The sequence below is a fragment of the Cariama cristata genome, unplaced genomic scaffold, assembly GCF_000690535.1.
Source record: "Cariama cristata isolate BGI_N322 unplaced genomic scaffold, ASM69053v1 scaffold20630, whole genome shotgun sequence".
Taxonomy (NCBI): Eukaryota; Metazoa; Chordata; class Aves; order Cariamiformes; family Cariamidae; genus Cariama; species Cariama cristata.
The window spans coordinates 1,342-16,777 of NW_009593215.1; the positions used below are offsets into that span (position 1 = coordinate 1,342).

Consider the following 15,436-nt stretch of genomic DNA (forward strand, 5'->3'; position numbering starts at 1 on the left):
TGTAAGCAAATTAGGTAGACCTTAAGTGTCCCTTCAGAAGCTGAAAAAAGCTATTTGCAGATATTTAGTCTAAATTATCCCGTCCTCTGTTAGATGTTGCCCATCTTGTAGTTTCATAACAAACTTGTCTTACCTTTCATGGATTTTACTAACAAGGATGAGCAAGCAAACATATATACACATCTGGATGAGGTAGTTTACAAAACATTTGATCAGCCATACCTAGAACAGTGAAGGCAAGCTCACAATTAAGGTGGAAGCAACCTATCCATTTACAAAACCACAAAAATGATACAGCAGGTTATAAGATCATTTTTCTAAGGAACTACTTTGTATTCATTTTTCTTGCATTCATAAAACTTAAGGAGCTCATATTTTCCTTTTATTTAACCATGCTATCGGTAAGTGCCTGTTCTGGTTCTAGGCCTTGCTTATAGGAAGTCACATCAAGAGGGCAGTGAAGCTGTACTGGAGTACAGACATGGCAAATTAACCATGAAAAAACAGGAAATAAGCTCTCTGTGTATATTTTTGCATAATAAAAGCCTCAGATTTTTATTACCTTTCTTTTATTCTCTTCATGCAAGCGTACTTCTTACAGGAGTTACTTGCACGTCTTCAGCATTTATTAGGTATTCTGAACTCCACCAAGAACTTGAAAACAAATAGAGCTTTATAGTCTGCTCTCAAGATATATGACTAAGGAGTTGTAGCCTTCTCAATAGGATTGCTTTGTGGGCTTTCTGTCACATAGAGACAAGGAAGCTGAGATGTTGCATAGCCTTTCCATTACCCATTCTGTCTGCAACTATGCTGACTGTTGTTATAAAAATACAGACTGCCTTTAACTTTCTTACCAGAATAAATTCCTCGAATGACAAATCATTTAAAATGTTCCCACCTCCAAACTCATCTCTGACCCAAGATTCTCATAAGGGAGTGAGAATCCCTTTTCCTGATACCTGTTAAACCCTTTCTAGCCAAACTGGTTCATCTGAGAGTAATGCAGTAGAATTTCTCCTTTTGTTCTCGTAGGTCAGATGATGAAGAGCTGGAAGCAGAATCTGAGTTTAAATTCATATGTGATGGCACACTGAGAAGGTTCTGTAGTTCAAGGACTTCTTAAAAGTCCTTTTACAGTCATTTACTCATTTATTGCCACCCCAATGCTGCCTTTGTTTGCAGTTCCCAGTGCTGATCAATACTTCATTGCCTGCTCTTTCACGATGAAGGCCATGGAGGATCAAGTAGTCCAAGAAGAACCAGGATACCAGGATGATGAGGTAAATTTACATGTGCAACAAATGTTGTTTGAAGGTATTTTGATAGTGTTATGAGGTCGCCAAACACCATCAGGGAGTTCAATGATACTTACAATTTTGTTCCAGTCCAATACCAAGAAAATCTCATTCCCCTAGTCCCTGTGCAGCCTTGCTCTTCAAGTATTCTTCATTAACCTTTCAAAAGCTATGCAGAGTTTTTCATGAGATTATAATTATTTCTTTATATTTTACACTTCTATATTAAATGCATAGAGATTATCAGTTAATTTTATGCTTCCAAGGAATAGTCATGAGCCTGAAAAGACTGAGGAACTGTGGTGGAAAAAATCAAGATGATGATAACACAAGTTTTATTAGCACAGCGGAGGATTGTTTGCCTGTGAAGATAAACTTTATGAAGAATGTGATAGGAAATGTGTAGGCCTCCTTGGCTCTCTATGGCTTTGCTTATTTGGGTAGTCCAACAAGTTACGTATTATTAGGGAAAATCATTTAAATGTTTACAGATTTGAAACAGACACACAGTGAGATAGATGTAATTACAAGAAAAAGCAAAATCTATTTTTATTTTTTTCTGCTTTTTTTTTTTAAGGAATCCTTTTTTCAGGATATTGACCTGCTACAGAAGCATGGAATTGTAAGTACTAGCAATGACTTTACCACACAGAATTGTCCATGTAAAGCTATTGTAAGGTTATTTCCAAAAGCATGTACACATTGTTACAAATAACTGAAATTCCTCCTGCAATAAATTCTAAATCAGTCATGTGAAGACAAATTTTGCCTTTGGTGATAAGACAGGTTTTCAGAAAATCTCATTCCTATCACATGCCTAAATAAAGTGGCAAGATATTCAAAGTATTTAGCACCCAGCACTCTTGAAAAACCAACTACTTGCTAATTTATTTGAAAACTGTGTGATAGATTACTTCCTGTTCCTGCCAATCTTTGTAATTACTCCTGCATTTTTGGTGCCTGTGAAATTACTCTGTGACAATTGTTGCTATACTATTTTCAGCATGCTGGTGAAGGGGGTAGAGTGGGAGTGAGGAAAATATTAGGAGCTAGAGAAATAAGTGGTTAGTTTTCTTCATCGAATATGAATTCCTATAATCGTTATCATCGTTATTATCACATAAACATCACCTATTTATTTGAATTACTATTATTATATGTTTATCCAGGAGACTAGCTCATGGATCAGAACCCTAAGACATTCAATGTTACAGAAACAGAATAAAAAGTTGGGTTTGCCCAAAGTAATGTAAGATTTAACTCTAATATAAGTGACTATAGACAGATACAGATGGGGAGGACACAGACACAATGAAATAGCATTAGTCAGCACTATAGTTACTGGGCTTAGCATGTCAGCAGTGTAATTGTTGTCAACTTTTTTTTATTGGTAATTCACTGAGAGTTTTAAAGAGAGTTCTGAAGAAGGATCATGAGGTTGGGAGCTCTAACTGTGGGGCAACATAGGAAAAATTCATAAATTCTTGTGTTAAAAATTTAACAAGTTGACCAAAAAGGCTGACCTCATGAGCTGGAAGGGAGCTGTACTAGTCTGTCAATATTCAATGAGGCATGGTATGCAGAGAGTGATACTAAGCTATGAAAGATCTTGAAAATATAAAGAATAATGACTTAGGTTGTTCCTCTGCCTTAATAAGGGTTTCCTGCTCCTTTTCTTGCTTGTTTTTTTTTTTTTTCCCTTAATTCCAAGTGGTTATTCCCACACCCCAGGGGAAGTTTTTGTTCTCAGCTGTGCCAGTTGAAACCTTTGTGTGACCCATATCTGTTAAATTCATTTGCTTAAAGAAATAGGTTTTGGGGGTTTAGAATTTTTTTCCTAGGAGTAGAGAGAGAAATATTTACTAGATCTGACAGCATTGCCACAGAGAGAGTCACATTAGCATGACCGAGGCTATGATTTGAGGCTTGGTAGGAATTAAGGTGCTGTGACCCCGCAGCCTTTGCTGAGTGTTCCTGCCCCTAGAGCACGCTATCCCTTCTTCTGGCACATCTGCTTTTGTAGCCACCCTGTGAACCGGATTTGTGAATCAATTAGTCCAAAAATTATTACAAGAAAAAATGTGGTTTAGGTTTTTTATTTGTAAATTCTCGGTCTGCTCCCTTTTCCGCCTCAGAGGCACACAACTGTGATGGGGCTGCAACGTAAGGTTGAGGATTGGGACAAGCAGCCGGTATAAGGGGGCAGGCATGTCAGTAGTTAAGCCAGGAGTACTGCTGAACACTTCATAGTGTTGAACTCTAGTCTAAGGAGGCGCATATCCTAGTTGGTTGGTACATAGGCTGTTGGTGAAAGGCGTATCTGTGCGGGAGAGAGCAAGAACTTCTATAACTAGGTTTACCACACAGAGACTTGTAATGCAGAACAGCCTTAAGTTTGATGTGACCAGAAAGAGCCACTGAAGAAATGCAGAAGTAGGGTAATGTACTTCAAGTTTTGGTCTAGAAAAATGATCTTTGGAGCAGTAGTCTGTTTTCTTAATAGAAAAACACAATAAAACAGCTCACTCCTTTTTATATTGCTGATTGTTATAGTCTTCTGGGTGGAAGAGTAATTTTTATTCGTGACTGATTTTACCTCACCCATCCCTATTGAATGTAATTATCAACAACTGGGTAATTATCAACTGGGCCCTGCTCTTCAAGAAAGACCTTGAGGTGCCGGACTGAATCCAGAGAAGGGCAACGAAGCTGGTGAAGGGTCTGGAGCACAAGTCTGATGGGGAGCAGCTGAGGGAGCTGGGGGTCTTTAGCCTAGAGAAGAGGAGGCTGAGGGGAGACCTGATCGTCCTCTACAACGACCTGAAAGGAGGGTGTAGTGAAGTGGGGGTCGGTCTCTTCTCCCAGGCAACCAGTGACAGGACAAGAGGGCACGGTCTGAAACTGCACCAGGGGAAGTTCAGGCTAGAAATGAGGAGGCATTTCTTCACAGAAAGGGTTGTTCGGCATCGGAATGGGCTGCCCAGGGAGGTGGTGGGGTCACCATCCCTGGGGGTGTTTAAGAAAAGACTGGATGTGGCACTTAGTACCATGGTCTAGTTGACATGGTGGTGTTAGGACAATGGTTGGACTCCATGATCCCAGAGGTCTCTTCCACCCAAATCAATTCTGTGATTCTGTGAACAAACACATCACAGGATGAGAAATAAGCTTCCAAATGAACATTACTAATTTCTTGCATAACTCCCCTCCGTTCTTATGTCCTATGCACCCACACGCTCTAGGTAAATAGATGATACATCCAGTTCAGCAAATGAACATGACTAATTTCTTGCATAACTCCCCTCCCTTCTTATGTCCTATGCACCCACACGGTCTAGGTAAATAGATGATACATCCAGTTCAGAGTTTTTTTCAAAGAAAAATCTTGGCTGAAAATGGTAAATTGAAGTATTATCCCACACCTTTCACATAGTGCGTTTTCTTGTGAGTAATCTGTTGCTTGCCTTTCAGTTTCCCGTGATGTCAGAATCATAAAATGAGGTAAGAGGAGGCAAAATGTGTCAGCAGGGCACTGACTGAAGTCATGCTATACCCAATTTAGGAAAAACTCTAGGAGTTCATTCCAGTCCAAAATGTCAGTCAGATCTGGAGGATACATGTGTTTTAAACTGGACACACTGTGAACAAGCAGAAACAGCACAGCAGTTAGAGTCAGCTTCCAACGATCCTTGTGAGTCAGCTCCCAATTATCCACGATCAGATTATCCAGTTTACAGATTATCTGCACTAAGGGACCAAGGACAGATTGTTATAGGGTTTACTACACTGGGCTTCATGCTATCTGAAACAATCCATACTGTTTCTTTACTACCAGCTTGGGTCTAGAGAGACTGGCACTGAACAGGGACAAGTACAACGGCACCCAAGACACCTTTCTCTCAAAAGCACCAGGATCTGATCTCTGCACCATGAGCCCTCACACCAATGTTCCTCAAGATTTTCTGTTGTTGGTGTCACAAACTACATAACAAAGAGTTTGCTGTAAATCTGTTTGTTGGTGAAAATATACACGCATATGAACATATAATAAAGTATGTTTCAAAGGTTTACTTCGCCTTCTAGCTGTTAACTGTCACGAGTGCTAACAGAAGGGGACTTTCTTCACAGAACGTAGCCGATATTAAAAAACTGAAGTCAGTTGGGATCTGCACGATCAAAGGAATCCAGATGACCACAAGACGGGCACTGTGCAATGTAAAAGGGCTTTCAGAGGCCAAAGTGGACAAGATCAAAGAAGCCGCAAACAAGCTTATTGTAAGCCAATCACTTCCCTCCCTGACAGTTTAAACTTCTGCTGGCCTGTCCAAAATGCTGTGCAACATTTCTCTTAGATTTTTTTCACCACATCATCAAGATCATTTTGAAAATTATTCTGCTTGTTACTCTAAAGGGATAATACTTTACAACAACCAGACAAATGCTGTGGTGCTTTTCATACCCAACCTGTGTAAATGAGGCGAGGGTGGAGAGAAGATATTTGTGGGGGATATTGCACTTTACATTCAGGTTCAAGCTAAAATAAACCTCTCATCTTCTCCTTGGTCTTCCTTAGGAACCAGGCTTCCTGACCGCCTTTGAGTACAGTGAAAAACGGAAGATGGTATTTCATATTACTACTGGCAGCCAGGAATTTGAGTAAGCTTATCTCTACTTAAATCCTTCCTTAGCCCCAATCATTCCAATAATCATATTTATTGTCTTTAATGAGACACAAAAATATAAAGCAATAAATATTCAGCTAGGACACGTAGGTTACCTTGCATTTGGAGTTAGTGCTGGCTCAAAGATGTCTGCATCAGTAAGCGACAAAACCAGCTCCTTTTCTGAGGGGAAGCTGGACATTGTACAATCATTGTCAATAAACAGAGTTTGCATCCAGAAATCCTGAACGTATCATCATTTTTTCACCTAGTCAAAACCACCTGCAGGTCTCTGGTCAAAATTATAAGTCTTCAAGACCTCCCCTGAGATATTTTTATGGAATGTTATCTTTTCAAAGGTATTTTCTCTCTTCTTTCGCTCCAGTAATAATTTCTATAGATCTTTCTCTTGCGCCCAGAAAGGGAGGTTAAGATAGAGTTAATTTTTTATGAATCAGTGATTATTTAGTGCCCTACACTTAATGCATCAAATGAGGGGCTTTAGAGCAGAAATATCTTTTCTTAAAGTACCAAAAATTTCTCTCTTTTACTTTCCTCTTGTGATTTTGTGGGTTTAACTATACTATAATCCTCTCCCTTTCTCCAGTAAACTTCTGGGTGGTGGGATTGAAAGCATGGCAATCACTGAGGCATTTGGAGGTGAGAAAACCACATTAATAAGTATTACTGAACAAAGAATTGCAACTTGGTTTAGATTTTACATCAAGCTGGATTATATCTATCAAACTTATCAAACTGTAGTCATAAAGATGAGTACTTGCATGAGTGTATGAAGAAAGAATCCACTTCTCTTAGTGTTTTTCCCATTTTTCCTCTTCGTCTGCTTGCAGATGAAGTTTGAGCTGAGTAATCATGAGACTTGGGGCATGCTAATTCAGTACAACATAGCATTATTAACACTATTACTAACGTGTCATATAGGAAAGATTTCCCTGATGCAATCCGTGTTCTTTTCCTGTAACAAAACTACCACAAAAGCTGTTTTATTTATGCACATTTAAGATACATTGCATTTCATATAAGATTTTGAAATTACAATTAAGCTACTATTATAGTAAATTTGATCAGTTAGTGGTTAACACTTCAACAATAGAAGTTCATAAAACAGAGTACTCTTCCCTTTAGAAAAGATAAACTGGAGACTAACATGATTTGATATAATGAGATTAATAAACTCATAAGCTCATCAAGGATCATTTTACTGAAACTGGGCCAAGTCAGTGGAATCAACCATTTCTTCCCCGCCCCCCCAATGATTTTCCACAGATGCCATGTGGTTTTAACTTCTACACGGAAAAGAATAAATCTTAGCAGTCAAGCATGATCAAATTAAAGCATTTCAGATTTTGCTTTTCATGTAATGTATTTCTACTGCACAGAATATGATTTATGAATTGGGGTTAAATGATTTTAAAAGGTAGAGATACAGGTGAATTTTGTAAGTAAGAGTGTTTCTAACTGCAGTAACTCCTGAATCAGGCAAACTCAGAAAAAGAAACCCTGACTTTTTTTTTTTTTCTTTTTCTTTATTTAACAGAGTTCCGGACAGGCAAAACCCAGCTATCTCACACCCTTTGTGGTAGGTGTCATCCGTAAAAGAGCATGCTGTTTCTTGGTGAATCCATTCCTTACAACTATATCAGAATTAAACACAGAGAGACAAGTCAGAATCTTTTCTCTCTAGAAAGACAGTGAGACAGACCTTGGTGACTCTTACCTCCATTAATTGTGTTTGAGTAGAGAACTCATACACATGATTACTTTTTAATACTGCTCACATCAATGTAAGTTTTGCCGTAAGGAGAGAGCAGATAATAGACTGTCTTGGAGAAACCAGAGAAACACATCATCTGGAAAAGCAGAGCACAAATATGGGTTACAGGTGGACACGGGCATTGCTCAGAAAAGGGCAACGGCAAAATTTTTTTCTCTGCAACTCTTTTAATTTCCTGGTTTCAAGAGGTTTTGCTGACTATGACATTCTGAAAGGGCACTGAAAGGATACTACCGGCTGACAGTAACTGGCTAAACAAAGACTTTGGCAGTCACTGTATTCAGGCAATGCCAAATACAGCAGGACTCTGATTTCCCAGCGATATCTCTCAATGTGTAAATAGGAATAAATAATAACTAATATAACTATTAATGCTGCTGGAGTATAGTTACCAGACATGGGGTAGGCAAACATTCCCTTAAATGAACCCTACATTATAAAGGAAATTATGGCATCTTCTGGAAAAATAAGGCCTCTTCCATTTAGTACAGCCTAATGGTCAGCAGAGTCATACCCTTTTGCATGAATGATTACAACTGAATGGAGTATTTTAGCTTATTCACTCCAAAGAGACTAAACCCACTATCAGTAACTATTCAGGTATCAGAAAAAATTCCTATCCGGAGAATTTTTGATCATATGAGTTACAGCTAGGAAAAAAAACCCTACTAAATCAATACCATTAATTTTGGCAGAGGATTAAGAGGATGCTTTGTGTGTAAGAACTTTTCAACATAAAATATACAGATTTAGTGATGGTACTGAGTAAAACACAATTTTGACACCATTAATTAAGTCTCATCTGATCTCCAATCAAGAAATGTCGCTTGAGTTTCTTCTCAAGATGGCACTAAGACTTGAGATACTCCTCATTTCCACATTGATTAAAACTGGTGGTTCTTTGTGATATGGGTAAGCAGTCCTGTTTCATTAAAAAATAATAACAGAGGAGGGAGTAAGAAAATTCTTTTCCTGCTTTTTCATTTTGATTTTCTATGATTCACTGTAGTGACAGCTCAGCTTCCAGGACCAAATGGCTACACAGGTGGAAAGATTATCTTCATTGACACTGAACACACTTTGTATCTTTTGGACTGTTAAAAGCTACAGGTGCGATGAACTGGGAAGACATTTTGTTATAAGCAAGTAGGAGGCTCCAGACAGCTTCATACCTGCAAAACATTGTGACTGAAACAGAAAGCCTGGGGAGCACAGTGTGTAGTGGCCCACTAGGCAATGACTTTGTTCTCTGTCATTTGATGTAATCCAACCTGGAAAAATTAGAATTAGGACATGGATTTTAACTGTTTTTTTGAGATCTAATATGCCTCCTACAGGCGATAGAAACTTTTATATTTACTTCCAGAGAAATTCATCTAAGTACTAAACACTATTTTTAACACTTCATATCTGTGGTAGGCTGTGTATAAATAGGTTTTGCTTACAGCTAAATTCCTAGAGCACAGATATCCAGATGTCAACACCCCCCACCTCAAACCCTAAACACAAAAAAATCATCATTCTGAGCCCTAAACTATCTTTAGGGTATGTGGGACGGTGTGAAGAGAAAAAGTCAGTCTTCTCTAGGATCAAAATAAACACTATTCTTTCCCCCCCCCCCATAGTTCTATTTTGGAACGGAGTTTTATTTTCAGAGCATGGTTTGTACAAAGAGAGATCCTTAACTTTGACTAATGTCAGCCGACCAGACCGTCTTCGTGACATTGCTGATCGCTTCAATGTTGACCATGATGCAGTACTTGACAATGTGCTGTACGCACGTGCATATACTAGTAAGACCATTATTGCAACTGGCATGATATCTATGTTTTTTCTCTAAGGTTCCTGTTTTAATAGTTCCTAGTTTATTAACTAAGATTGCCCACTCAGGATCATAAAGGATGTTTTGCCGCTTACAAAAGAAGTTGTAAGGTTGCTTCCATTTTCTGTTTCTGGTGTTGTACACTGAGCAGACTTGGCCAGTGTAAGTACTCCAGCTCAGCTGCACTACATAAACAATACAGTTTTGCAGTTTGCCACAACATTAAGTGAACTCTGCCATGTATATGACGAGTGTCAGCGTAGCATCTTAGTAAGAGAAGCATCAATTAATGTAACCATGATTGCCTGAATGCAAGCTAATTCTATAAATGCTGTTGAGAAAGCCTCTATGATCTTGTGAATGAAACTTGAGGGGACAGCTCCAACACACTTTGTCACAAAACACTGGATTAAAAATTCAAGGAAGTTTTAAATGGGACTTTGAGAGTACAATATGAACATGAATAATACGATTAATACAATTTCTGTGTGTAGTTTAATTCAACATTAAATTCAAATGTTTATATCGCTTTTTAGTTCTTAATACAACAAAAAAGTTGTCTTTGTGTACAGTTTTGTCGTGAAGCTTTTCACAGAGAAGTTTTGTTAGCTGGGCAAGTGGAAACTGGAACTTGCAGAAGCACAGGCACTGTTGGGTATTGTAGGGGTAGCCTGGTATTGGGCACTGGATTTAAAACTGCTGGCAGTGAAAATATAAACAGTGCAGCCATTTAAAGTAGAATTTTAAAATTCAGGCTTTTGTTCCTTCAGAGCTCTTCCTGGTCCTAATTTCACTTGGCAACTGTACTTCCCACCAGGTGAACATCAGATGGAACTGCTTGACTATGTAGCAGCCAAGTTCCATGAGGAAGCTGGTATCTTCAAGCTATTGGTACAAGAATAAATTTTTTTCATATGCTTACTGCTTTCAGAATAAGTTTTCCTATTTTCTTTCACTATATTTACTTATCTAGCGTAATTACAATGCAGATCATTGACTCCATAATGGCCCTTTTCCGTGTGGATTTCAGTGGTCGTGGAGAGTTGGCTGAACGACAACAGAAACTCGCTCAGATGCTGTCAAGGCTCCAAAAAATATCAGAAGGTAAGGGACACATTGCAAAATTTGGAAAACATGGACTGGAGTTATTGAAACAGTAGCTGTTGGTAGCAGGACCATTTACTAGTACAATTGTATTATCAATCAGGCATTGGCCCAGGAATCTTTCCTCACTTTATACCTCTGTCAGTTACCAAAAAGATCAAATTGATAATACATTATTTCAAGGTGATAGATTAAGGAATCTTTAGAACTATTCAACATTTAGAGTTTTCCTAGAAATACTGTTAAGAGAAGTCCTAAATGAGAGAATAGGTTGTAGAATTGGACAAATATCTAGTAAAAGAAATTCTCTTCCCCACATTTCGACAGTCTAAATACACACGAAACATGAAGGATAGAAAACAGGATGAAGCACAAGAGATGTAAAAAAGCCATGTCCATTGCCACGTTCCCAGTACTTTGCAATGCTCTGAGGGATGATGACAGGATGAATGGGGTTCCTCCTCTTTCAAATGTCTCAGAATGTTGATGAGGAACAAGTAAATGTTTTTTTCATGAATTAAAAAAAAAAAAAAGGCAAGCACACAAACGGAGGGAGAGGGGGCTGAGGGCAGGGAGCCAACGGAGAAGATGGGAACTGAGAAAGACTTGTTCAGTGGAATTCTGAAAAGCGCTCATTTTTGGCCGAAGTATTACAGCTGAAGTCACACAGGAGCAAATTTAGGCTGCCTCCTGATTAACTCCAGCCATCAGACATGAAGAATATTTGCTTCACTTTCATTTGAAATTTGAAGTGCTTCAGCAGCAGCCTTGCTTTTACCATGGATGGGAGAATATTTTGGAATTCTAATTGGATATAGTCTACCTTCTTTGCATTGTGCTCTGTTGCAGAATATAACGTGGCCGTGTTTGTGACCAACCAGATGACTGCTGATCCAGGAGCAACTATGACGTAAGATACTTTTTCTCTCTCTTTTAAAAAAAAAAATTATTCTCTTTTGAATTACATACTTAACAGAAATGAGAACTGAGATTGTATGGAGCAAGAGGCACCGAAATGAAGGTTCAGGTGTGTCAATAGTCCCTCTGGTATGCTGAATCATTCACGGATGACACCTACAGGTTCCTCTCAGTTTTCATGAGTTTTTGGACGTTTATCTGCCGCCTGGCATGATAGCTTCTTTCACCGTGACTTCAACAAAGAGAATAAGCCATAAAAAGTGTTGAAAAAGCACCCCATTTCCTTATATATGAAGTTTAAGGTGTGTATTTCTTGAGCCTCTTGAATTTAATGAGAGGAAACTTATGCCAGTATTGAACATCTGAACATCCTATCTTGAGGCAAATCTGTTAAAGTCCTTTTTTTGATATATTTACCTAGTTACTATTCATTACTGAGTTCAGTATGCCTTGTCCGACAGTTAATCACAGCATTAACCTATGGAATTTGCACAGTGAATCATCACCATTTTCTTGCTAATTTAGCTTTCAGGCGGATCCAAAAAAGCCCATTGGGGGCCACATCCTTGCTCATGCTTCGACTACCAGGATTAGTCTGAGGAAAGGGAGAGGGGAGCTGCGTATTGCAAAGATATACGACAGGTAAATCACCTTTCCTTCGCAGGAAGGAAGCTGTGTTACGAGCAACTGTAAGGTGACAAAGTTCATGGTACTGAAACTGAATAGCTTGACAGCCAATTCATGGTTTCCAACTAACCGCGTTTCTGGATGGTAAGTTGAGAGAAAATCTGAAAGGACAAACTAATTAACAGACTTAATGTTGTCTTATTGCATACATTAAATTACGTAATCTTTCGTCATAAATCCTAATAGATGCTCATCTCTTAAAGAAGACCATCAAATAGTTTGGTAAGACTGGTGGTCCCTTGGCAGGAAAATTCCAGAGCTGTTAACTTACTAAGTTTTGCTGACATAATTAGTATCACTTTACCTGGTAAGCTGTGGCAGACACAAGTCATTAAAAATCGTACTAGTGGAACTGCCTGGAGAGACCGGTGTTTCTGGTCAGGAACTAAGAAATGGAAATGAGAGTTCGCACAAACAGAACCTTTCCTACTCCTGCACCTTCTCCATTCCATCTTGGAATTGTCATCTTCCCAGATGTGGATTTCACATTTTCTGATCTTGATAATACTGATCATGTTCTACAGTTTGCACATAGGTATAAAGGCGTTGCAGTATTCCAGGTTGCTTACACTTACAACATTTTGGGGACTGTTTCACAACTGCATTTAACATGGGAAAACCCACACGTTTCTTGTTTCTTTTTTTCCCAGCCCTGAGATGCCTGAAAACGAAGCCACATTTGCAATAACTGCTGGAGGGATTGGGGATGCCAAAGAATAGGCTGAAAACCACCTGGGCAGTTGGGATGAAGATTTGCGCAAGGTCACCGACTGCCTGGCTGCATTTCTATCTTTTGGGAACCATTTGAGATATTTTGGGAGAACACTGGGATGAACTCTGTACAGTTCAGTTTTACTGATCTCAGTAGAATTTGGTTCGTTTAGTCTTTGTTTTTCAGTTGAACTTCCAGCAGATAAAGATTTAAGAAATAAGCTTGTGAATGATTCAAAGAATCCTTTTCCTGTATTTTGTGAAAATCAAAGCTGTCCTTTCACATGAGATTAATATACTCTCTTTGAAAGAAACTAAAAAAGAGTCTATGTGGTAGAATTTAATAGTGTGAAACAGAACAGAATTGGAATAAGCTCAGTTATAAAATTGACATATATAAATGGAAAAGGCAGTGGCAGGAGCAACAGCCAAGAACTTGATGGACTCTCATGTACCGCAGAGGAACAAGTTACTTTAAAAATCTGTTTTTAGGCATTTTTATCTTGACTAGATAATTTTTGTATTTTTATTTAGCATTTTCTACTTTTTGGAAAGAATGTTTTAAAACTGTTCCTATTAAAGTTCAAAATAAAGATTATGAATTAGAACAGCACTCTGCTTATGTTTGGGTGTTTTGAATCAGACACTGCTCTCAATAATCTCACTGATCTTTCATGAGAGAAATAAATTGGATGCAACCCAACATTTTAAAACCTTTTGTCTAGTTCTCTAAAGAAACAAACTTCATATAATTGCCTTGTCAGTCTCCTAATACAAGATTATTATTAAATAATATTATTATTGATAAGCAGAAGAAAACAAAACCAGTAGCGAGATAGGGGAGAGAGGCTGACACTGGTACTTACACTGAGGGAACAGCACTTCTGACTCAGCTTTGCTGAGGGAGCGCGCTGTCTGGCCAGCCAGCACCAGCATAGCTCCGGACTAGCCAGAGATGTACGTCACGGGGGGCAAAAGAAGAAGCTGGGAGTAAAGAGAGAAATGGGGGGATCGGGGGACAAAATACCAAATCAGTTTGCATTACTTCCAACACTCATGGAATTGCTTGTTTTGAAATGAACTCAACATTTTATATATTAGACGCTTTAAGGGAAGACCTTACTTTGTCCTCTTATATAAAAATGCTTATTAGAATGGGTCTAACTTTGGTGTCTGGTTATAGAGCTTGTCCTCACTGATACAAGAATTTTTTCATTTAGGTTAACTAATGCAAGTAAGGAAACATGAAGTAAAAAGGCAGGGATGACCAGAAATTCATCCAAGAAAAGCCTGACACTGTAGCCAGGGTTTACCTTGTGACAGAGCTAGAGGGTTCGCCTTCCTTCAGTGGTTTCTTAACAGATCTTGAATTATTTTTCCTGAGGTAAAGCACTCTTTTTCACAGTGGAGAGAACTCTAGAGAGACAAAGGCAGGGAAGCTGGCTGATCTAAGCGAGCCAGGAATGGATGAGCTGTTGTCATTTAATGTGACATCTAGTTCTTTGCATGTGCCAGGCTTTCCCACACCAGGCATTCAGACCTCATGGCCGAGTACTGAGTGTCACCGAGAGCTTATGGTGTCACTTGACTCTTTCCCACCCACTTAGAAATGCCCAAGTTTCTTCCAATATTTTATTTTAAGCACCAAGATTGCTTTTTGCTTTCTCACATATGCCGCACATACATACAAGAAGTAAAACTATGACAGTAAACCATTCGTGTCTCATTCCAGGCTAAGATATTTGTTTCAAGGGTCTGAAAGTAAAGGGGACTCACTTTCTTTTCTGTCAATGTAGCTGATTTTTGATAATCAGCACGACTGATAGCGCGACTGCGGTTTGGGCCACGGTGCGGTTTGGCTGCTGTACACAGGTCCCCCATCAGACACAGCTTCTTGTGCCAGGACGGACCAACTGGCTACTTGTTGGTAGGTGCTAGAAGCATAAGCACAGCACAAAAAGAACTTACGGCCTACGCCACCTAATTGCCTCATGGCTTACTTTATCGGTCAGCTAGGAGTCTCTGCTTGATTTGGGGAGTCAAACGCTAGCAGGTCATAAACATGGTGTCTGTGCTGTGCCCAGGGTCCTTTCAATACTTCAAGTAATTTCTTTGATCGCTTGCAATAATGCCACAGTGGGCAAACAGGTGAATTCGTTTACTTTCTGGAAAGGTTGCCCTGAACCTCCTGCGGCTGCGGAGGGGGAGTGTGTGACCAGCGGTTACCGGCACAACCCACGCTGGGGCCCGCTATAGCATTTTCTCCCGGCCTGCTGGCACTCCGGCGAAAGGAAACATCATGGCTGCTGACTCCCGCTGCTGCCCCAGCGCCGCGCCAAGATCCCCCTAGTAATCTGACAGGGAAAAAAGAGGAGGAAAAACCCCAGCCCCACGGAGCCGGTCGGATCTCGTGGAACCGCCACGGAGGCCCAAGGGCCGG

General features: G+C 39.4%; 1 protein-coding gene across 1 annotated transcript; it reads left to right on the plus strand.

Annotated features, from left to right (window-relative positions):
* The first annotated feature begins 1,226 nt into the window (after positions 1-1,226).
* On the plus strand, positions 1,227-13,005 carry DMC1 (DNA meiotic recombinase 1). The gene is made up of 13 exons (XM_009709608.1): positions 1,227-1,283; positions 1,876-1,920; positions 5,427-5,573; positions 5,872-5,954; positions 6,567-6,619; positions 7,518-7,559; positions 8,764-8,836; positions 9,456-9,547; positions 10,394-10,467; positions 10,566-10,680; positions 11,530-11,590; positions 12,124-12,240; positions 12,936-13,005. Exons 1-13 carry the CDS (start codon positions 1,227-1,229, stop codon positions 13,003-13,005), a joined length of 1,029 nt encoding a protein of 342 aa, XP_009707910.1.
* The last annotated feature ends 2,431 nt before the right edge of the window (positions 13,006-15,436 follow it).